Raw genomic sequence first — 22,619 nt, 5'->3', positions numbered from 1 at the left:
CTCTCGCTGGTCTTGCTCTTGGGCTAATGTAAAAAAACATATCGCACATGTGCTCTATGGCAATGCACAGTGCAGTACAAACATGTAAGCAATGAATAAATGATTGCCTACCACCCAAAAAAAAAAGCATGTATATTTTTGCTAATGTCTACTTACTCTAAGCGTTTGTTTTCTTGATTATGCATGCAGTGTACAATTCAGGTTACCAAGGTGTTTGTCTAGTCCAGTCTGTAAATGTCTGTGTACTGGCAGGGTCTTTGGCAGCAACGGTGGGGGTGGGGGGGTGCAAACAGTTAGGGTGGGGTAGGTTAGGTCAGGTGGGTCATGAGTCAAGGGTCAGAGAGTTTATAAGTGGTCATGATGTTTGTCTAGTCCAGTCTATGTAATGTCTGTACTGGCAGGGTCCTAGCACAGGTCAGGGATGGGTCAGGTCAGGTTAGGTGGGTCATGCGTCAGGGATCAGTGCACTAGGCAGAGTGAACAAGTGGTCACAGTGTTTCTCTAGTCCATTCTATGTAATGTCTGTACTGGTGGGGTCGTAGCACAGGCCGGGGATGGGTCAGGTCAGGTTAGGTGGGTCATGCGTCAGGGATCAGTGCACTAGGCAGAGTGAACAAGTGGTCACAGTGCTTGTCTAGTCCAGTCTATGTAATGTCTGTACTGGCAGGGTCCTAGCACAGGCCGGGGATGGGTCAGGTCAGGTTAGGTGGGTCATGCGTCAGGGATCAGTTCAGTAGGCAGAGAGTGAACAAGTGGTCACAGTGCTTGTCTAGTCCAGTCTATGTAATGTCTGTACTGGTGGGGTCCTATCACAGGTCAGGGATGGGTCAGGTCAGGTTAGGTGGGTCATGCGTCAGGGATCAGTGCACTAGGCAGAGTGAACAAGTGGTCACAGTGCTTGTCTAGTCCAGTCTATGTAATGTCTGTACTGGTGGGGTCCTAGCACAGGTCAGGGATGGGTCAGGTCAGGTTAGGTGGGTCATGCGTCAGGGATCAGTGCACTAGGCAGAGTGAACAAGTGGTCACAGTGCTTGTCTAGTCCAGTCTATGTAATGTCTGTACTGGTGGGGTCCTAGCACAGGTCAGGGATGGGTCAGGTCAGGTTAGGTGGGTCATGCGTCAGGGATCAGTGCACTAGGCAGAGTGAACAAGTGGTCACAGTGCTTGTCTAGTCCAGTCTATGTAATGTCTGTACTGGTGGGGTCCTAGCACAGGTCAGGGATGGGTCAGGTCAGGTTAGGTGGGTCATGCGTCAGGGATCAGTGCACTAGGCAGAGTGAACAAGTGGTCACAGTGCTTGTCTAGTCCAGTCTATGTAATGTCTGTACTGGTGGGGTCCTAGCACAGGTCAGGGATGGGTCAGGTCAGGTTAGGTGGGTCATGCGTCAGGGATCAGTGCACTAGGCAGAGAGTGAACAAGTGGTCACAGTGCTTGTCTAGTCCAGTCTAAGTAATGTCTGTACTGGTGGGGTCCTAGCACAGGTCAGGGATGGGTCAGGTCAGGTTAGGTGGGTCATGCGTCAGGGATCAGTGCACTAGGCAGAGTGAACAAGTGGTCACAGTGCTTGTCTAGTCCAGTCTATGTAATGTCTGTACTGGTGGGGTCCTAGCACAGGTCAGGGATGGGTCAGGTCAGGTTAGGTGGGTCATGTCAGGGATCAGTGCACTAGGCAGAGTGAACAAGTGGTCACAGTGCTTGTCTAGTCCAGTCTATGTAATGTCTGTACTGGTGGGGTCGTAGCACAGGTCAGGGATGGGTCAGGTCAGGTTAGGTGGGTCATGCGTCAGGGATCAGTGCACTAGGCAGAGTGAACAAGTGGTCACAGTGCTTGTCTAGTCCAGTCTATGTAATGTCTGTACTGGTGGGGTCCTAGCACAGGTCAGGGATGGGTCAGGTCAGGTTAGGTGGGTCATGCGTCAGGGATCAGTGCACTAGGCAGAGTGAACAAGTGGTCACAGTGCTTGTCTAGTCCAGTCTATGTAATGTCTGTACTGGTGGGGTCCTAGCACAGGCCGGGGATGGGTTAGGTCAGGTTAGGTGGGTCATGCGTCAGGGATCAGTGCACTAGGCAGAGAGTGAACAAGTGGTCACAGTGCTTGTCTAGTCCAGTCTTTGTAATGTCCGCCGCAATGTTGCCTCTCTTTCTATCTTTTATCGATATTTCCACGCTGACTGCTCTTCTGAACTTGCTAACTGCATGCCTCCCCCCCTCCCGCGGCCCCGCTGCACTCGACTTTCTACTCATGCTCATCCCTATACTGTCCAAACCCCTTATGCAAGAGTTAACCAGCATCTTCACTCTTTCATCCCTCACGCTGGTAAACTCTGGAACAATCTTCCTTCATCTGTATTTCCTCCTGCCTACGACTTGAACTCTTTCAAGAGGAGGGTATCAGGACACCTCTCCTCCCGAAACTGACCTATCTTTCGGCCACCTCTTTGGATTCTTTTTAGGAGCAGTGAGTAGCGGGCTTTTTTTTTATTAATGTTTGCTTTTTGTGTGCCCTTGAACTGTCTCCTTTGCTGTAAAAAAAAAAAAAAAACTGGTGGGGTCGTAGCACAGGCCGGGGATGGGTCAGGGGTCATTGCACCAAGCAGAGGACGTTCAGGTGGTCAGGGTGTTTATCTTGTCACCGTAAAAACCATCAAGTACTTCCATAATTAGGCCGATGGATACCATGCTGCAATTCATCCTCATTTTTCCTTCCCCGCTCCTCCTTCCTAACTCTTCCTTACCCACTCTCCCTATCTCACTTTTCCCTCCTCACTCTTTACATTTTGGGCCGCTGGTTACCTCACTGCATGTTGCTCTTTCTGTGAGGGGGATTGAACATGAGGGCAAACCAACACTTACATATTTAGCCAACCAATTCGTTGTGTGTTGTGCTGACCTGAAAGTTAGATGGGAGGTGCGCAAGTGTAAATTTGATTGCTTATGCATTAAAAAGTAACACACACACACACACACACACACACACACACACACACACACACACAGTCTGCTGGGCCGCTTTGCAATAAGTTTGGGCGTTCTTTCACAGTGGGTACCAGTGCTACGGCCACGAGTCTGCTGACCACAGCCTCTAATCTTCTACTGGCAAGTGTTTGCTTCAGTAGGACTGTTTCTTTACGGGACTTCATACATTTTATTATAACAATCAATCTTGGCTGATTTTGGTGACACGGTGGAGTGGGCAGCACGCTGAGCTTCGAATTCGCGTGTCTGGGAAGATATCCCGGGCCGGGCCGTGACGCGCAGTGCTCTCATCCGTCCCTTCGGGCTGGGGAAGGGGTTGACCAAGGAAGGGAGAGACAGGAAAGAGTTAGGAAGAGAGAAGGGAGGAAATGACCAAGGAAGGGAGTGACAGGAAAGAGAAGTGAGAAGGGAGGAAATGACCAAGGAAGGGAGAGACAGGAAAGAGTTAGGGAGAGAAGTGAGAAGGGAGGAAATGACCAAGGAAGGGAGATACAGGAAAGAGTTAGGGAGAGAGAAGTGAGAAGGGAGGAAGTGACGAAGGAAGGGAGAGACAGGAAAGAGTTAGGGAGAGAGAAGTGAGAAGGGAGGAAATGACCAAGGAAGGGAGAGACAGGAGAGTGGTGGGTACCTGGGAACACCTGGGAAAAATAAAGTGTAGTGCCCCGGATGTCACACCTGGCCTGTGTCTCGTGGTGGTGGGTTCCTGCCCCTCACAAGCTCGAGGGCCAAGGGCGAGCAGGGAGACCACGCGCAGGCCTTGTGTATGTCCCAAACTACTGTACTGTGGCTGAATCGCCCTCGTAAACACAAGACAAACCTGTTCAGAACAACCCCTACCATTGTATCTTTTTAGTTTCCTGGTGTTACTTCCACATGTATCCTTAGTTGAAACTCTGTACTGCCTGGGGGTTGGGATGGCATGTTCCTCCCTTCTCCTTTGTTGTTTACTTGCAACAATAAACTATCAATCAATCGAAGGGTAGGCGGTGGCCGAACTGGTAGCGTACTGGGCCCACATTCACCGCGTGATGGACGACGCAGGTTCGAATCCCCACGCTACCACTCGGATTTTTCAGTCACCGCCGAGTGGCTTAAAACTACCCACATGCTGTCCTGAAGACCACCCATCAACCCGGACTCTAGAGGAAGCCGTCCAAGCGAATCAAGAACGAGTTCCGGGGGGCAGCATGAGCCAATGCAAGATGGCGCCACTATAAACACTCGCCTGCGCCAGAACGGGCTGGGCCGACCATCAGGCCCCACCGGGAAGATGCCTACCGGCGCAATAGGCAACAACGTAAAAAAAAAAAAAAAAATCAATATACAACTGATAGGAGGCCCAAAGAGGTTCCAAGGATACACACAATTAACCTGCTGAGCATAATATTATTTTCTAATGGACCAGGGCGAACAGATTACCTGGTCTGGCAGCATTATGTCCAAGGTAATTACCGACCGAAAAGTTTGAAAAGTTGTGTGAAGGCAAATTCTTCACGTCTAAGAAAATGATTGATTGATTGATAGTTTATTGTTGCAAGTAAACAACAAAGGAGAAGGGAGGAGCATGCCATCCCAACTCCCAGGCAGTAGAGTGTGATTAAGCAACTAAGGATAAGAAAATAAAGTTGATAAACAGTTTGAAACACTCGGTCACCAGCAGACCATATTGCGCAGCTGCTGAAGGAGTGCAACGAAACTTGGTGATGTTGTCAAGCACTAGAGACGGTAATTGTATCTTATCATTATTTGTACTAAAAAAAAAACATTAGTATAAAAATCTTACGATAAGGATTTTATTACCATTCATCTTCCGTTTTCACTAAAGGTAAGTTGCTTGCTGTCTTGGCCACGCTTCCCTTGTAATTATTATTTCCTGAGGATCTTTGTCGCTTGTGTTCCCTGTAGTGAATGGGTGCCAGGTATTAATCGGGGGTTGTGTCCCGTCTCCTGGGGTCTGTTCCCTTCTCCTATAATTCCTTCCCCTCCTGTCTCTCTCCGGCATATGACCACAGATGTTGCGCCCACTAAACCAAACTTTCCAACTTTTGTTTGTTTTGATCGTTACCAATGGCGGCGAAAGGGCTTCGGCCGGAGCATGGGCACGGCGCGGTACGGACGAAGTTGTGGTACTATTTTTTCTTTGGTACGAATTACAGTAAAATATTTGCCCTGCCTGTGACTCGATCTCCCGTCCCTTCCCTGCCGCAGGACAATGTCTGAGGTCGACTGTCGGGGCGACGTGGTGAAGCGGACGAACGGAAACCTCTTCAGGCCGGGGATCACGCCGGAGGAGATGACGGCCGGCTACGACGAGTGGGCCGAGAACTACGACGAGATGGTGAGAGAGAGAGAGAGAGAGAGAGAGAGAGAGAGAGAGAGAGAGAGATGCCTTTGGTAATATAAGTGTCTACGCAGGATCATGGAATATCGCTGGAATGACTCTGTGTCAAACCGGCGACTACTCAGTGATGCTGATTCCAGGCCTGTTACCGCCTAGCCCGTCACACCATTCCCGGCTGTACGGGCACGTGACGCGCTGCCCAGAAACCGACCCTGCCCACCGGGGTGTTCCTGTGAGAGGCGGAGACTGGGCCCCCGGGCTACGGCCACCGTAATCACCCCGCCCCCCCCCCCCCCCTCCGTTCCACGGGGGGCGGGTACGCCGCCGCCATCACGCTGGAGGCTGGAGCGCGGCGCGCGCGACCTCGGGGCGTCGGGCCCGTAGGGTGCTGACGTGGCTGCCGACGGGGGACGTGCGTGGACCGCGAACTCCACCGGGAAGGGTTCAGGTGGGTGCCACAGACAGGGAGAGTGTGGCCGTGGACTCCCCGGGCGCCATATTGTATTATACCCTCATGTCCACTGCCTCCTGCCCAGTGCCTCATCTCAGCACGAGGCCAACACCAAGGGGTCGCCAGCGGTACAGGGTCTGAAACCTCATCAACGGTAAACGGCAACGGTAAATGGTAAGGGATGTGTCTCGTCCAGTCTGTACTGTCTGCACGGGTCACGCAGGCGTGGTGGGTCCAGGCACACGTACTACTCGTACTCGGCAGTTTGCCACTTGTCTAAAAGCAGAAAGGCAGAAAAATCATAAGGCTAAATCAGTAAAAATTACTTGTATGTACTTGTTATAGCTGGTATAACGCCGTATGGGTCCGTTAAGGCCGCCTCTGTAGGTTTAGAGAAACAACTTTAAACCTGGTGGTAACTCCATTGACGAAGAAGTTTATTTAGAGGTACATAAATGTTTTTACAGATTGTGAACATTATTTACAAAAGGTCATATACAGAAATATTTACAATGTTGAAGGCTTGGTGAAGCTATGCATGTAAGTGGCTTTGGACTCCAGTACAGAACAAAGGACCTCGTACCTGGACTCGAGCGCCGCCATAAAACTGAGTACTTAAACTTGTACTTGGATTCGTGATACCGGAGTGGAATCGTACTTGGACCCGAGTACGAAAAAATGTCCTTGAACCCAATCCTGTAGTGGTGGGCACAGGCCGGGGGCGGTGAGTCACAGGTCAGTGCACCGTGCAGGCAGAGAATGTACAAGTGGCCGCGGTGTTTATCTTGTCAGCACGACCAGCGAGTACTGCCATCATCATCTTCCTCATTTCTCCCTCCTCACTTCTCCTTCCTTCCTCTTCGTGAAGGGGCTATGGGTCGTATTTTAAAACATTTCGTCGCCCAAGTTCACATATTTGACATGGCTTTCGTAGGAGCTGTAGGCCTTTCCAGGGGTAGTTTTATGACCCTGGTGGTAGTTTGACCCTTCCTCTGTGCCATGAACCTTAAAAAACACTCATGAAAAACAGGTTGATCCCCTCTTTGACCTCTAGAAATAGTTGATGTGAGAAGCGATGGTGTCTTAAAATACGGCCCTATTACACTGGGCAAATTTTCCGTGGATTTACCTGGCCTGGCAGCATTATGTCCAAGGTAATTACCGACCAAAACTTTGAAGAGTTGTGTGAAGACAAATTCTTCACGTCTAAGAAAATAAAGTTGATAAAAAGTTTGAGACTCGATCACCAGACCACCGCCAGCTGCTGCAGGCGTGCAACGAACCTTGGTGATGTTGTCAAGTATTACGGCCGCTACTTTACTCTTATCATTATTTCGAAACCACCAGTAGTGTAAAAAATATACGATAAGGATTTTTATTACCAATCATCTTCCGTCTTCAGTAAAGGTAAGTTGCTTGCTGTCTTGGCCACACTTCCCTTGTAATGATTGTTCCCTGAGGACCTTTGTCGCTTGTGTTCCCTGCGGCAGACGTGAATGCCTTGTTGACATAGCCTTGTGCTCTGTGAGTCTCCTTCCTGTGCGACAAGGGACTCGGCCTGTACCCTGAGCATGGGCACGGCACGGTAAGGAACGAAGTTATGATCCTGATTTATTTACTGGTGTTATGAATTACAGGCAAGGAAAGGTACTGTAGTGTAGTGCATACCCTGCGTGTGACCATCATGTCCCTCCCCTGCCGCAGGACAATGTCTGAGGCCGACGGTCGGGGCGACGTGGCGGCGAGGACGTACGTGATCCTCAACAGGCCGAGGATCACGCCGGACGAGATGACGGCCGGCAACGACGAGTGGGCCGAGACCTACGAGGAGACGGTGAGAGAGAGAGAGAGAGAGAGAGAGAGAGAGAGAGAGAGAGAGAGAGAGAGAGAGAGAGAGAGAGAGAGAGAGAGAGGGAAGGAAGTTTAAGAGAGGTACAAGAGAGAGAGGGAGAGAAGGGAGGAAGGATTGACTGGAGGAAAGGAGAGGAGAGGAAAGAGAGAGAGAGAGAGAGAGAGAGAGAGAGAGAGAGAGAGAGAGGTGTTGTCAGGTCAGGTATTTATGAGAAAGATCTACCGCATCAATAAATGAGCGGTGACCCAAAACACCGCCATCACAATAAACGACACGGGTCTGCAGGAGGGAGCGACAAGGCAGTGGGAGGGAGCTCTCACCCGGGCATCCCTCATCTTGCGGCCCTAAACATGGCAGCTCGTCGGCTTCACCTCCATGACTGGGATTAGCGGGCCGTGTCGACTCCACCAGTTCTGCCTCCATGGACGCGGTTTGCTGGGAGGGTAAAGGGTAGCGGGACGCCTAGCGGGTCAGAGGCAAGAACAAACACATGTTACCTAATACGATCAGGACACCTCTCCTCCCGAAATTGACCTATCTTTCGGCCACCTCTTTGGATTCTTTTTAGGAGCAGTGAGTAGCGGGCTTTTTTTTTATTAATGTTTGATTTTTGTGTGCCCTTGAACTGTCTCCTCTGCTGTAAAAAAAAAAAAAAAAATACGAGTGGCCATGCAGGACGCGGGTAGCGGGTTCCCTCCAAGCTTACCCACGCGTATTGGATAATGTGTCCGTTCTTGCCGCTGACCCGCCGCTAGGCAACCCGCTACCCTCTATACCCTCCCAGCAAACCCGTGCAGTGTGGCCGTACCCTGAGACAGGCCCCGTGGAGGAGACCCGGAAGCGGTCCCTGGGGTACGCCACCCGTAATCACCCCGCTCCCCCGTCCCCCCAGCAAATGTTCGTTCAGGGCGGGTTCCGCGGCCCCGCCATCACGCTGGAGGAGGCGCTGCGTCGCGTGCCCCCGGAGCGTCGGGCCAAGGTCAGGGTGCTGGACGTGGCCGCCGGGACGGGCTGCGTGGGCCGCGAACTCCACCGGGAAGGCTTCAGGTGGGTGCCGCAGACAGGGAGAGTGTGGCTGTGGGCTTACCGGGCGCCATATTGCATAATACCCTCCATCATGCCCACTGCCTCCTGCCCAGTGCCTCCTCAGGATAAAGATGATAAGGTATTGGAAATTTCATCAGCTTGTGTAGAGGCAGAAGAGAGAAAGGGAAGGAAAGGGATAGGAAGGGAAGGGATAGGAAGGAAAGGATAGTAAAGGGAAGGAAAGGATAGGATAGAAAGGCAATGGAAAGGATAGGAAGGGAAGAAGAGGAGAAGGAATAGAAAGGAGAGGCAGAAAAGGAAGAGGAAGAGAAAGAGGAGGAAGAGGAAGAAGAATAAGGAAGAAAATGAAGAGGAGGAAGAGAAGAGAAAAAGAAAAAAAGAAAATCACATTAGAGTTTTACAATCCCTACTACTACTACTACTACTACTACTACTACTACTACTACTACTACTACTACTACGACTACTACTACGACTACTACTACTACTACTACTACTGCCACTCCCACAGGCTCATAGACGCTGTGGAGCCGTCAGAGGGCATGACCAAGAAACTGCGGGAGTCTGGCGTCTATACCAATGACTTCATGGAGTTTATCGGCACCGGACAATCCACCGTGCCCAGAGGTAATGGTTTTGTTATTGTTATTATCAATGTTATTTCTGCTGTTGTTGTTACTTATTATATCTCGAGAGATTAACACATTCCCCCCCCTCCTCCCCCCGTCCCCCTCTGTATCCCTATCTCCACCCCCCCAGACACCTACGACCTGGTGGTCATCTCGGGCGGTATGGGGGAAGGTCACGTCCCAGTGGTTGGCCTCGACGACCTGGTGCGCGTCGCCAAGAACGGTGAGAGAGAGAGAGAGAGAGAGAGAGAGAGAGAGAGAGAGAGAGAGAGAGAGAGAGAGAGAGGCTGTAAGTGGAATCTCTCTCTCTCTCTCTCTCTCTCTCTCTCTCAGTCTTCGGGCACCGAGAGAGAGAGAGAGAGAGAGAGAGAGAGAGAGAGAGAGAGAGAGTGTTCTCTCTCTCTCTCTCAGTCTTCGAGCACCGAGAGAGAGAGAGAGAGAGAGAGAGAGAGAGAGAGAGAGAGGGTGTCTGTGGACTCTCTCTCTCTCTCTCTCTGAGAGAGAGAGAGAGAGAGAGAGAGAGAGAGAGAGAGAGAGAGAGAGAGAGAGAGGCTGTAAGTGGAATCTCTCTCTCTCTCTCTCACACGAAGAGCACCGAGAGAGAGAGAGAGAGAGAGAGAGAGAGAGAGAGACTGTAGGTGGAATCTCTCTCTCTCTCTCTTTTTATAGGGTGGGCTAGGCGACGCGCCCCCCAGCGTATGCCCCATTGATTAACTGATTTCCTCCTCTCCGGCAATCCAGGAGGCTTCGTAATCATTGTGATGCGCCATGAGTACCTCCAGACCGCGCCCTCCTACAAGGACAAGCTGGAGCCTTACATGGACCAGCTGGAGGCGGACGGGAAGTGGAGGAAGGTAGGGAGACTTGGGACTCGCTCCATTGCCATGTTATCGTACTCAGAGCATAGAATTTACCGGTTTCTGACGCCTAACTCTAGCCAAGAAACACCAGGAATCAACTATTTTAACGATAGATATAAATTAATCTAGTTACTAGGGCCCAGGAGACAGTTTTGGGGTTGGAATTGCAAATGTAAGAGGCTGAGTACGACAATCTGGCAATGAAGGTAGGGACTCGCACCGTTGACAAGTTATCGTACTCAGAGCATAGAATTTACCGGTTTCTGACGCCTAACTATTGCCAAGAAACACCAGGAATCAACTATTTTAACGATAGATATAAATTAATCTAGTTACTAGGGCCCAGGAGACAGTTTTGGGGTTGGAATTGCAAATGTAAGAGGCTGAGTACGACAATCTGGCAATGATGGTAGGGACTCGCACCGTTGACAAGATATCGTACTCAGAGCCGTATTTACCGGTTTCTGACGCCTAACTATAGCCAAGAAACACCAGAAATCAACTATTTTAACGATAGATATAAATTAATCTAGTTACTAGGGCCCAGGAGACAGTTTTGGGGTTGGAATTGCAAATGTAAGAGGCTGAGTACGACAATCTGGCAATGAAGGTAGGGACTCGCACCGTTGACAAGTTATCGTACTCAGAGCATAGTATTTACCGGTTTCTGACGCCTAACTATAGCCAAGAAACACCAGGAATCAACTATTTTAACGATAGATATAAATTAATCTAGTTACTAGGGCCCAGGAGACAGTTTTGGGGTTGGAATTGCAAATGTAAGAGGCTGAGTACGACAATCTGGCAATGAAGGTAGGGACTCGCACCGTTGACAAGTTATCGTACTCAGAGCATAGAATTTACCGGTTTCTGACGCCTAACTACAGACAAGAAACACCAGGAATCAACTATTTTAACGATAGATATAAATTAATCTAGTTACTAGGGCCCAGGAGACAGTTTTGGGGTTGGAATTGCAAATGTAAGAGGCTGAGTACGACAATCTGGCAATGATGGTAGGGACTCGCACCGTTGACAAGTTATCGTACTCAGAGTATAGTATTTACTGATTTCTGACGCCTAACTATAGCCAAGAAACACCAGGAATTAACTATTTTAACGATAGATATAAATTAATCTAGTTATTAGGACCCAGGAGACAGTTTTGGGGTTGGAATTGCAAATGTAAGAGGCTGAGTACGACAATCTGGCAATGAAGGTAGGGACTCGCACCGTTGACAAGTTATCGTACTCAGAGCCGTATTTACCGGTTTCTGACGCCTAACTATAGCCAAGAAACACCAGGAATTAACTATTTTAACGATAGATATAAATTAATCTAGTTATTGGGGCCCAGGAGAGTTTTGGGGTCGGAAGTTCAAATGTAAGAGGCTGAGTACAACAATCTGGCAACGTTGGTACAAGAATTAAAACATTTACTCTAATCAAAGTTTCTGTCTGGCGGGGCTGTTCCCTGTATGGCCGCCTGGCTCGACACACTGATATAAGGAGAAGGTCACCAGCTAGCCAGGGGGAGAAGGTCACGTATTTTAAATGATGGTCATATTTCTTCAGGTGGAGCGTCGCATCGTCCCAAACTTTTTCTTCGACAAGGAAGGTCTCGTCTACGTCTTCCGCGTCACAAAGCCTGAGTGAGGAGGAAGAGGAGGGAAGGGGAAGCAGAGAGATGAGGAGGAGGATCTATACTGGTGCTGTGCCAAGGCCATCTCTGTGTAACGGGCTCTTTTCGCGGCACCCGAGACTGAGGTGTGAATTATCGCGCGCTGGCAACCTGCTGTCATGGCGTCTACGATGTTTTATGATAGCCTATTCACAGAGCACATTTGTCAGTATTAATCATATTATTGAAATTGTCGCAGAAATGTATTAGTTTATAAGGCTGAGGCTGCAGAATGGGGGTTTTTCGCGACACCCGAGACTGAGGTGTGAATTATCGCGCGCTGGCAACCTGCTGTCATGGCGTCTACGATGTTATATGATAGCCTATTCACAGGGCACATTTGTCAGTATTAATCATATTATTGAAATTGTCGCAGAAATCTGTTTTAGTTTATAAGGCTGAGCTGCAGAATGGGGGTTTTTCGCGACACCCGAGACTGAGGTGTGAATTATCGCGCGCTGGCAACCTGCTGTCATGGCGTCTACGATGTTATATGATAGCCTATTCACAGAGCACAGTTGTCAGTATTAATCATATTATTGAAATTGTCGCAGAAATCTGTTTTAGTTTATAAGGCCGAGGCTGCAGAACGCTTAACCTCAGACCTTGCAGTCATCTCCGATTGGGGTAGAAGGAACCTTGTGTCCTTCAATGCCTCAAAAACTCAATTTCTCCACCTATCAACTCGACACAATCTTCCAAACACCAATCCCCTATTCTTCAACAACGATTGGGGTAGAAGGAACCTTGTGTCCTTCAGTGCCTCAAAAACCCAATTTCTCCACCTATCAACTCGACACAATCTTCCAAACACCAATCCCCTATTCTTCAACAACGATTGGGGTAGAAGGAACCTTGTGTCTCAATGCCTCAAAAACCCAATTTCTCCACCTATCAACTCGACACAATCTTCCAAACACCAATCCCCTATTCTTCAACAACGATTGGGGTAGATGGAACCTTGTGTCCTTCAATGCCTCAAAAACTCAATTTCTCCACCTATCAACTCGACACAATCTTCCAAACACCAATCCCCTATTCTTCAACAACGATTGGGGTAGAAGGAACCTTGTGTCCTTCAATGCCTCAAAAACCCAATTTCTCCACCTATCAACTCGACACAATCTTCCAAACACCTATCCCCTATTCTTCGACAACACTCAGCTGTCACCTTCTTCAACACTAAACATCCTCGGTCTATCCTTAACTCAAAATCTCAACTGGAAACCACATCTCTTCTCTCCCTAAATCAGCTTCCTCGAGTTTGGGCGTTCTGTACCGTCTCCGCCAGTTCTTCTCCCCCGCACAGTGGCTATCCATATACAGGGGCCTTGTCCGCCCTCGTATGGAGTATGCATCTCACGTGTGGGGGGGGTCCATCTCACACAGCTCTTCTATCGCTCGGCCACTCCTCTACTGTAAAAAATAAATAAATAAATAAAAGGTCGCTGATTATGTAGCTGTATATATGTGTGTGCGTGTGTAATATAGCAAGTTGCCAGAGTACGATAACGAAGACCTCACAGACTCAATTGCCGCGACTTTTGAAATGCTTGGTCTTGGTTTTAATTGGGGTCTTGTGGCGGTACAGACATATGTGTGTATATATATATATAATAAACGGGTGCTTATATATACTTCCCCTCAGAATCATGTTAATCATTGTTTGTTCCTCAAGTTAATTTAAGGGATGCGGGGGAGAGAATTATGGAGGAAATAGAAGGAGGAGGAGGAGGGGGAGAAAGGAAGAAGGAAGGAGAAAGGAAGAAAAAGGAGAGAGGAGAGAATTAGAGAGAAAGAGGAAAGAAGGAAACAGAAGGAAAAGGAAATATAAATAATATAAATAGTGGGGTAGGGGGCCGGGGGGGGGGGGAGGTCGTGCGGTACTCGGCTCACTTCAAAACACAACAACGTGACTTCGCGCGGGAAGGGAGAAGGTTGTCACTAGCTCCCTTTAAACCGCCATGTAATCTCCCTGACGCCCTGGACACACTCACCCTGAAGGACATAAGGACGCGGGAAGGAAGGGAGAACAGCTAGGTAAGGGAGAGATGGAGGAAGGGAGGGAGGGATGGCAGAGGGAGAGAAAATAAGGGAGAGGAGGGAAAGGGAGGAGAGGATACAGGAGGGAAGGGAGAGAAAGAGTAAGGGAGGAGAGAAGAGAAGAGGAAAGAGAGGGAGAGAAAAGATAAGGAAAGGAGAGGATGAAGTGAAAGGGAGGTGAGGGAGGATAAAATAAGGGAGATAAGGAGTAAGGGAGGAGAGAAGAGGGAGATAGGGGTGTATGTAAAGGAAGGTGAGGGAGATAAAAAGTAAGGGAGGAGAGGAGGAGGAGGATAGGGAAAGAGAAGAAAGGAGGAGGGGAAAGGGAAGAAAGAAAGGAAGGAGGAGGAGGAGGAGGACAGGGGAAGAGGAGAGAGGAGGAAGGAAGGAGGAGAGGGAGAGAAAGGAGTAAAAGGGAGGGATGTGAGTGAGAGAGAGTAAGGGAGGAGAGGAGAAGGAGAAATGTAAGTAAAGGGAGGAGAGAAGAGGGAGATAGGGAGAGACTTATGTTAGGGGTCAGAAATTGAAGAGTTTTTATCTAGTATCACACCCGGAGGAAGAGGAGGAGGAGGAGGAGAAAGAAATCTAACCTTACATAATTATTTTCCTTTTTTCTCTCTCAGAAGAAGGAGGAGAAGGAGGAGGAAGAGGAAGATATCTAACCACATCATTTTTTTCTTCTTTTTTTCCTCTCTCAGAAGAAGGAAAAGAAGGAGGAAGAGGAAGATATCTAAACACACATCATTTTTTTCTTCTTTTTTCCTCTCTCAGAAGAAGGAGAAGAAGGAGGAGGAAGAGGAAGATATATAACCACACATCATTTTTTTCTTCTTTTTTCCTCTCTCAGAAGAAGGAGAAGAAGGAGGAGGAAGAGGAAGATATATAACCACACATCATTTTTTTCTTCTTTTTTCCTCTCTCAGAAGAAGAAGAAGGAGAAGAAGGAGGAGGAAGAGGAAGATATATAACCACACATCATTTTTTTTCTTCTTTTTTCCTCTCTCAGAAGAAGGAGGAGGAAGAGGAAGATATATAACCACATCATTTTTTTCTTCTTTTTCCTCTCTCAGAAGAAGAAGGAGAAGAAGAAGGAGGAAGAGGAAGATATCTAACCACATAATTTTTTTCTTCTTTTTTCCTCTCTCAGAAGAAGGAGGAGAAGGAGAAGAAGGAGGAGGAAGAGGAAGATATATAACCACACATCATTTTTTTCTTCTTTTTTCCTCTCTCAGAAGAAGGAGAAGACCCATTGCACTATAGAATGTGACTATATTTTTCTAATGTCTTGTCGTAATGTTAAGTTTTCCTGCACTCATTTCCTTTATAAGTATGTATGGGGGAGGGCTTTATGCATATACATATTTATACATACATTCTACACCTTCAAAAATATATATCTAGTATCACACCCGTTGCACTATAGAATTTAACACTATATTTTTCTAACATCTTGTCGAACTGTTCATATTTTCCTGCACTCATTTCCTTTATAAGCATGTTCTTCTTCTTCTTTTGACCTCTAACGCTTTGTATCGCTTCTTAGGACCTACGCTTCTCGGCCCTCTCTTCGTGAATGTATGAACAGAGGGGCTTATACATATACAGACATACATATACATACATTCTACAATCTCTTGTCTCTCTCGCACCCCAGAGGCAGCGTGCGTCACCATGGCTGTGGAGGGCGTGAAGCAATGCTGTCTATCCATGACCGCTGACAAGGTGACGGAGAGAAAGGTGAGTTTTATTTTACGATGTTCCCTCTGAGGTATGCTACATAGAGATAGGTTTGGTTAGTTTAGATTTATAGTTTCTTTCCTCTCCTTTCCTTCAGTCAGTCCTTTCTCTCTCCTCTCCTTCTCTCCCCTCCCTCTCTCCCTCCATATTAATCCCGCCCTTCCCTCCCATCTCCTACCCCAGACTGGCAGCGAGCGCCTCCGTGGTCTCCTCAACAACGCCAGCATTGTATCAGCACTCAGCGCTCGCCCGGCCGACGCCTTCAACTGGAACCAAGTCTTTCAGAGCACCCGCAAATATTTCCTGGTGGTATGTACACACACACACACACACACACGCACACGCATGCATTCACACACACGCGCGCACATGGATGTTAGCGGTCATGTATACGCAGATTGTGATGTGTGTACGCTTTTTTTTGTTTTGTTTCTCTCCTTTCCTTTCTTTTCCTTCCTTCCTTCTTTCCTTCCCTCCTTCCTTCATCCTCTTCCTCCCTCCTTCCTTCCTTATTTCTCTCCTCCCTTCCCTTCCTTCCTTTCTTTCCCTCCTCCCTTCCTCTCCTCCTTCCTTCCCTCCTTCCTTCCTCCTTCCCTCCTTCCTTTCTCCCTTCTTTCTCTCCTCCCTCCTTCCTTCCTTCCTTCCTCCCCCTGCATCCCTCCCTTCCTTCCTTCCTTTCCCTCCCTCCTCTCTCCTCCTTCTCTCCCTCCCTCCCTTCCTTCCTTTCCCTCTCACCGTCATACAAAACTATCACCAGCGTCACAAAGCACCCTATGAAAATCACCCCCCAAGCCCCCCACACACTCACCCATACCCCCTCCCCCCAAGCCGCAGGAACACCCACCACAAGAGGCCTTATGTACAGACCAACCACAGCGCCGATATCAATACCCCGAACCCTTACGTATTCCGACAGGAGGCGCGGAAACTGGAAGACGAGGAACGGACCAAAACGAACGTGTCCCAGACCGTTCTGCGCACTCGACAGAACCACAAGCGTACCGTGGCGTCCCTGCTCATCCTCGTACTCAAAAAGGCATGCCGATGTAAGTAGCTATGGGGTCTGTGTTCCGGTATCTGTCGCCGTGAAATATCGGGGTTAGATATTTCAGACAACCCCATCCATACCCCTCTGACACACCCCTCTCCTCCCCCCACAGCCACCCCGCACATCACCCCACAGCTCGTCATAGAATTTGTCTTGAAGGTCCTGAGCAAACGCAATCCGTACCTCCTGGAAAACTTTGCCGGGGAAGCCTTGCAGATAACCCTGAAATTTCTGATGCGGTTCCGACATTTTTACGCCGAGATGACCGTCGAGAATTGGAGAGGTCAGGCGATATGTTGTAGTAGTAGTAGTAGTAGTAGTAGTAGTGGTAGTGGTAGTGGTAGTAGTTGGAGGAGGAGGAGGAGGAGAAGAAGGAGGAGGAAGATATCTAGCCTCCTCCTTCTCCTCCTCCTCCTCCTAACATAACCTAACATAACCTAACCTAACATCCCCTCGACAGACCTCCTCAAAATCTGTGTATAGGAGGAGGAGGAGAAGAAGGAGAAGGAGGAGAAGAAGAAGGAGGAGGAGGAGGAGGAAGATATCTAGCCTAGCCTCCTCCTCCTCTTCCTCCTCCTAACCTAACCTAACCTAACCTAACATCCCCTCGACAGACCTCCTCAAAATCTGTGTATAGGAGAAGAAGAAGGAGGAGGAGGAGAAGGAGGAGAAGAAGAAGGAGGAGGAGGAGGAGGAGGAGGAAGATATCTAGCCTAGCCTCCTCCTCCTCTTCCTCCTCCTCCTCCTCCTAACCTAACCTAACCTAACCTCCCCTCAACAGACCTCCTCAAAATTTGCGTGTGGCTTTACGACCAGTCCATCGCAAACACTGACCCCCAAAGCATCGTTAGCGTGATGGCCGGGGTGGTGCGGCTCTGTCACACCCGCCAGACAGCCGCACCCCGCACCCCCGCCCGCCTCATGGTCCTCCCCCCCCTCCCGGCCTTCCTCCGTCGGGCGCTGCTCTCGGAAGGTCTGGCCAAGGAGTTTAGCCGTCACGGAAGTCTATTGAAGTTGATGTTAGCGTTTACGTCCACGGTGAGTTTGTGTGTTCGTTTGTTGGTTTGGCTCGGTTTTCTCGATTCTGGGGTTTTTTTTTTTTTTTTTTTTTTTTTTTTTTTCCGGAAGTTGGTGCTTTTTTTTTTTTTTTTTTAAGTTGGCAATACTTTTTTTTTTTTTTTACTCCACCATTTTTTCCTCTCTACCTTTCCCCTATCCTCCTCCTCCTCCTCCTCCTCCTCCTCCTCCTCCTCCTCCTCTTCTTCTGCCTCCCTCCTTCCTTCCCGTTCTTTCCTTCCCTTTCCTTCTTTTTCCTTTTCTCTGTTTCTCAAATCAACACTTTCCTCCTCCTCCTCCTCCTCCTCCTCCTCTTCCTCCTTCCTTCCCTTTCCTTCTTTTTCCTTTTCTCTGTTTCTCAAATCAACACTAACCTCCTCCTCCTCTCTCCCTTCCTTTTTTCTCTCCTCCTTCCCTCCCTCCCTCCTTCCTTCCTTTCCCTCCTCCTCCTCCTCCTCCTCCACCAGATGGCCTGTGAGTGGCGGATGCTCCTCTGCTCGCTGGGTGAGGACACCTTCTCATCCGTTCTGTCCATGTGGGATCCGAGGCCATCCGCCAAGCAGACGCGCTGGCTTGAGTACGTCTGTTTGTTGGTTACGCTCCACCACCCACAGCGAGGTGAGTATGGGGGGTGAGGAAAGGGAGGGATGGGAAGGGAAGGGAAGGGGAGGGATAGGATGGAGAGGGATGGTAAGGGAAGGGAAGGGAAGGGATAGGAAGGAAAGGAGAGGAAGGGAGGAGGAGAAGGAAGAAAAAGGGGAGGAAGAAGAAGAGGAAAAAGAGGAGGGAGAGGAAGAGAAAGGGGAGGACGAGGAAGAGGAAGAGGAGGAGGAGAAGAGAAGAGAAAAAGAAAAAGAAAATCATATTAAACTTTTACAATCCCTACTACTACTACTACTACTACTACTACTACTACTACTACTACTACTACTACTACTACTACTACTACTACTACTACTACTACTACTACTACTACTACTACCAACAGGCGGAGAGGTCCCACAGGATAGCCAATACGCCGGCGACCCCCAGAAATGGCAACGCTGTCTTCGCCATCTATACCAGCTGTTACATGACCACCTCGCGCGCCGGCCCTCCGCCTCCGCCAACTCCACCACCTGGGGCAAGGCGGAGGGGGGTGGAGGTGGAGGTGGAGGGGGTGGAGGTGCGGGCGGTGGTGAGGTGATGTCCGAGGTTATGCTGAAGCTGGTCGGAAGGGTGTGTTTACAGGTGTGTTGGTGTGTGTGTGTGTGTGTGTGTGTGTGTGTGTGTGTGTGTGTGTGTGTGTGTGTATTTTAATATGTCCTAAATTCATCTTCTTCTTCTTCTTCAATCCATCCATCCATCAATTCTATATTCCTTCCCTTTCCTTCCCTTCCTTTCCCTTCCTTTCTCTTCCCTTCTCTTCCTTTCCCTTCCCTTCCTCTCCCTTCCTTTCCCTTCCCTTCCTCTCCCTTCCTTTCCCTTCCCTTCCTTTCCCTTCCCTTCCTTTCCCTTCCTTTCCCTTCCTCTCCCTTCCTTTCCCTTCCCTTCCTTTCCCTTCCCTTCCCTTCCTTTCCCTTCCCTTCCCTTCCCTTACTTAGATTTCGGACAGACCACTTAGTTTGGACATTAGGGGCTCATGTGGTCTGGTTATCTATGTAAATCTATGTAATTCTAGCATCCAACCCCTCATCCATCCATCCACCACTCACCGATCCTTCCGCCCTTCCGCTCCACCCCCATAGGTCTTCTCCGGGAGCGAATCTACCGGGTTCATCGATGTCACGCAGCTCGCCAGCACCAGCGGAAGCGGAGGGAAGAGGCGGAAGATTGAGGTCGGATTGGCCCCCCTGGCGGATCGGTTGCGAGCGGAAGGGACCCTACCACATGTGTATCCCTGGTGAGTGAGTTGACCTCCTTGTTGTCTTGGGTCAAAGGTCAAGGTAGGTTGCTTTTGTTTTCCTCTCTCTCTCTTTCTTTTCTTCCTCTTCTTCTTCCTCTTCCTCCTCTTCTTCCTCTAATGTTTCCTTCTATACCTCCTCCTCCTTCTTCTTCTTCTTCTTTCTCTTCCTCTAATGTTTCCTTCTTTACCTCCTCCTCCTCCTCCTCCTCCTCCTCCTCCTTCTTCTTCTTCTTCTTCTTCTTCCTCTTCCTCTAATGTTTCCTTCTTTACCTCCTCCTCCTCCTCCGTCTTCTTCTTCTTCTTCTTCGCTTCAACAATGTCCTTCCTAAATCCCTCTCCTCCTCCTCCTCCTCCTCCTCCTCCTCCTCCTCCTCCTCCTCACCCTCTCCTCTCTATTCCCAGGTACCAAGTCGTGTTATGGCTTCTCACGGAACATCCTCGGTTCTTCGACAAGGCGCGATGTTCCCTGATGTTGGAATCCCTATCGGTGGTGCTGTCTAGAGGCTGCAGCGATACCATGATCCTGGATGTGGTGCTGAGGTGGGTGGTGGTGGTGGTGGTGGGATGGGATGGGATGGGATAGGTTAGGTTGGGAAGGGAAGGGAAAGGAAAGGAAGGGAAGGATCAGGTTTGGTTAGGTTAGGTTGGGATAGGAAGGGAAGGGATTGGGTTGGCTAGGTTAGGTTAGGTTAGGTTGGGTAGGGAAGGTATGGGATAGGAAGGGAAGGGTCAGATTAGGTTAGGTAAGGAAGGGAAGGGAAGGGAAGGGATAGGTTAGGTTAGGTAAGGAAGGGAAGAGATTGGATAGGTTAGGATGGGAAGGGAAGGGAAAGGAAGGGAAGAGATTGCATAGGTTAGGTTAGGAAAGGAAGGGAAGGGTCAGATTTGGTTAGGTTAGGTAAGGAAGGGAAGGGATAGGTTAGGATGGGAAGGGAAGGGAAAGGAAAGGAAGGGAAGAGATTGGATAGGTTAGGAAGGGAAGGGAAGGGTTAGGTTAGGTTAGGAAGGGAAGGGAAGGGTCAGGTTAGGTTAGGAAGGGAAGGGAAGGGATAGGTTAGGATGGGAAGGGAAGGGAAAGGAAAGGAAGGGGAGAGATTGGATAGGTTAGGAAGGGAAGGGAAGGGTTAGGTTAGGAAGGGAAGGAAAGGGATTGGGTAGGTTAGGTTAGGTAAGGAAGGGAAGGGAAGGGAAAGGAAAAGGAAGGGAAGGAAGGGAATATGTATGGTTTAACAGGAGGAGGAGGAGGAGGAAGAGAAGAAAGAAAGGAGGAGGAGGAGGAGGAAGAGGAAGAAAAGGAATCATATGAAGAAGAAGAAGAAGAAGAAAGGAGGAAGAGGAAGGGAGTGCAAAAATTATGAAGAAGAGGAGGAGGAGGAAGAGGAAGAAGAGGAGGAGGAGGAGGGAGAAAAAGAGGAGGAAAAGGAAAGAGAGAGAGAGAGAGAGAGAGAGAGAGAGAGAGAGAGAGAGAGAGAGAGAGAGACTAATAATAATAATAATAATAATAATAATCCCTAATCCCTAATCCCTAATCCCAAACAGGTGTCTCAATGCCTTGGCTGTTCAGTATGAGGCTGTCACAAGGGTGCCCAAGGAGGGGGGGGCCGCAGGAGGAGGAGGTGACAGAGGAGCGCACTGGAGCAACAACCCCTGGGCGCCGGTGTGGGATGTGACCCTGAGGTGCGTGCGTGCGTGTGTGTGTGTGTGTGTTGAAACAGAATCGAAATGAAGATGAAAATATATATCGCAAAATTGTGTGCGTGTAAGAGAGAGAGAGAGACTGTTGACTGTAGGCCTATTTTAATTTCTCTCTCCCCTCGGCATAGGCTTATCAGTGGTCGGCAAAGCAGTGGGCCGGGCCTGTCGCTGATGGCTACTTTAATATCGACGAAATTGATTGTTCCTGAGTCTTCGGCGTTTAAACTTTTCCACCAGGTGTGTGTGTGTGTGTGTGTGTGTGTGTGTGTGTGTGATGGGGTAGGGAAGGGATGGGATGGGAGAGGGTAGGGAAGGGATGAGACAGGAAGGGAAGGGAAGGGAAAAGAAGGGACCATTTGTAAGTAAGGTAAGGGAGGGAGAGGGGAAGATGATGGGAAAGAAGGGAAGGGAAAGGAAGGGAAGGGAACGGAAGGGAAGGGAAGGGAAGGGAAGAGAAGGGAAGGGAAGGGAAGGGAAGGGAAAAGAAGGTTAGGAAAGGAAAGGGAAGGGAAGGAAAGGGAAGGGAAGGGAAAAGAAGGTTAGGAAAGGAAAGGGAAGAGAAGAGAAGGGAAGAGAAGGGAAGGGAAGGGAAGGAACCATTCGTAAGGGAAGGGAAGAGAAAGAGAATGATAGGGAGGGGAAGGTGATGGGAAGGGAAGGGAAGGGAAGGAACCATTCATAAGGGAAGGGAAGGGAAAGAGAATGATAGGGAGGGGAAGGTGATGGGAAGGGAAGGGAAGGGAAGGGAAGGAACCATTCGTAAGGGAAGGGAAGGGATTGAGGATGATAGGGAGGGGAAGGGAAGGTGATGGGAAAGAAAGGGAAGGGAAAGAGTTGATCTGGGTAAAAGGTAAACATCTGATCAGTGTTGCCAATTCTCTCCCTCAGAACTACCTTGAGGCCAGTGAGGAGGCACTCTTGGCTCTGTTGGCGGCACTGACCTCCACACCTCTCCCGGCACACCTGGATGTAAATATTGGCACTCCTCCTCCTCCTCCTCCTCCTCCTCTTCCTCCTCCTCCTCTTCTTCTTCTTTTCTTTCATCTTCCTTATTTTTCTTCTTCCTCCTCTTCCTCTCTCTCTCTTCCTCCTCCTCCTCCTCCTTCTCCTCTTCTTCTTCTTCCTGTTTTCTCTCCTCTCTGTTTTCTGTATTTCATCTTCACTCTGAGTTTTCTTCTTCCTCCTCTCTCTCTCTTTCTCCTCCTCCTCCTCCTCCTCCTCCTTCTTCCTCTTTCCCTGTATTGTAAGTTTTGATAATATATACATAACTAATCTCTCTCTCTCTCTCTTTCTCTCTCTCTCTCTCTCTCTCTCTC

General features: G+C 49.1%; 2 protein-coding genes and 1 long non-coding RNA gene across 5 annotated transcripts in view; 2 read left to right on the top strand and 1 right to left on the bottom strand.

Annotated features, from left to right (window-relative positions):
• Positions 1–5,773: 5,773 nt before the first annotated feature.
• On the top strand, positions 5,774–11,881 carry LOC126989692 (demethylmenaquinone methyltransferase-like). 2 transcript variants are annotated; one of them, XM_050848298.1, is made up of 7 exons: positions 5,774–7,355; positions 7,475–7,604; positions 8,515–8,669; positions 9,181–9,296; positions 9,429–9,521; positions 10,040–10,152; positions 11,734–11,881. In XM_050848298.1, exons 1-7 carry the CDS (start codon positions 7,342–7,344, stop codon positions 11,812–11,814), a joined length of 702 nt encoding a protein of 233 aa, XP_050704255.1. In that variant the 5' UTR covers positions 5,774–7,341; the 3' UTR covers positions 11,815–11,881. The 2 variants fall into 2 exon arrangements, with proteins under 2 accessions (XP_050704255.1, XP_050704254.1); XM_050848297.1 differs by having other exon boundaries at positions 8,407–8,669.
• Positions 11,842–13,483, bottom strand: LOC126989696 (uncharacterized). The gene is made up of 3 exons (XR_007743608.1): positions 12,800–13,483; positions 12,128–12,693; positions 11,842–11,950 (listed from the first exon to the last, which is right to left on the bottom strand). It is a non-coding gene; the product is annotated as an uncharacterized LOC126989696 (long non-coding RNA).
• Positions 13,484–13,750: 267 nt separating this feature from the next.
• Positions 13,751–22,619, top strand: part of LOC126989691 (serine-protein kinase ATM-like) — a 37,576-nt gene continuing 28,707 nt past the window's right edge. For both annotated transcript variants that reach the window (XM_050848296.1, XM_050848295.1), the window contains exons 1-13: positions 13,751–13,879; positions 15,537–15,619; positions 15,803–15,928; positions 16,536–16,665; positions 16,780–16,950; positions 17,449–17,705; positions 18,191–18,341; positions 18,712–18,953; positions 19,451–19,605; positions 20,011–20,148; positions 21,148–21,285; positions 21,432–21,540; positions 22,192–22,272. In XM_050848296.1, the coding sequence (XP_050704253.1) occupies positions 15,554–15,619; positions 15,803–15,928; positions 16,536–16,665; positions 16,780–16,950; positions 17,449–17,705; positions 18,191–18,341; positions 18,712–18,953; positions 19,451–19,605; positions 20,011–20,148; positions 21,148–21,285; positions 21,432–21,540; positions 22,192–22,272 (1,764 nt within the window). In that variant the 5' untranslated portion in view covers positions 13,751–13,879; positions 15,537–15,553. The remainder of the gene's footprint in view (positions 13,880–15,536; positions 15,620–15,802; positions 15,929–16,535; positions 16,666–16,779; positions 16,951–17,448; positions 17,706–18,190; positions 18,342–18,711; positions 18,954–19,450; positions 19,606–20,010; positions 20,149–21,147; positions 21,286–21,431; positions 21,541–22,191; positions 22,273–22,619) is intronic.

This window comes from Eriocheir sinensis, unplaced genomic scaffold, assembly GCF_024679095.1.
Source record: "Eriocheir sinensis breed Jianghai 21 unplaced genomic scaffold, ASM2467909v1 Scaffold127, whole genome shotgun sequence".
Lineage (NCBI taxonomy): Eukaryota > Metazoa > Arthropoda > Malacostraca > Decapoda > Varunidae > Eriocheir > Eriocheir sinensis.
The sequence above is the reverse complement of the archived record's forward strand: the minus strand, read 5'-3'. Positions and strand labels throughout refer to the sequence as shown.

Coding starts and splice junctions, on each gene's coding strand:
- LOC126989692 (XM_050848297.1), top strand. Junction 9,522..10,039: donor GGTGCGCGTCGCCAAGAACG/GTGAGAGAGAGA, acceptor CCGGCAATCCAG/GAGGCTTCGTAATCATTGTG. Junction 10,153..11,733: donor CGGACGGGAAGTGGAGGAAG/GTAGGGAGACTT, acceptor ATATTTCTTCAG/GTGGAGCGTCGCATCGTCCC.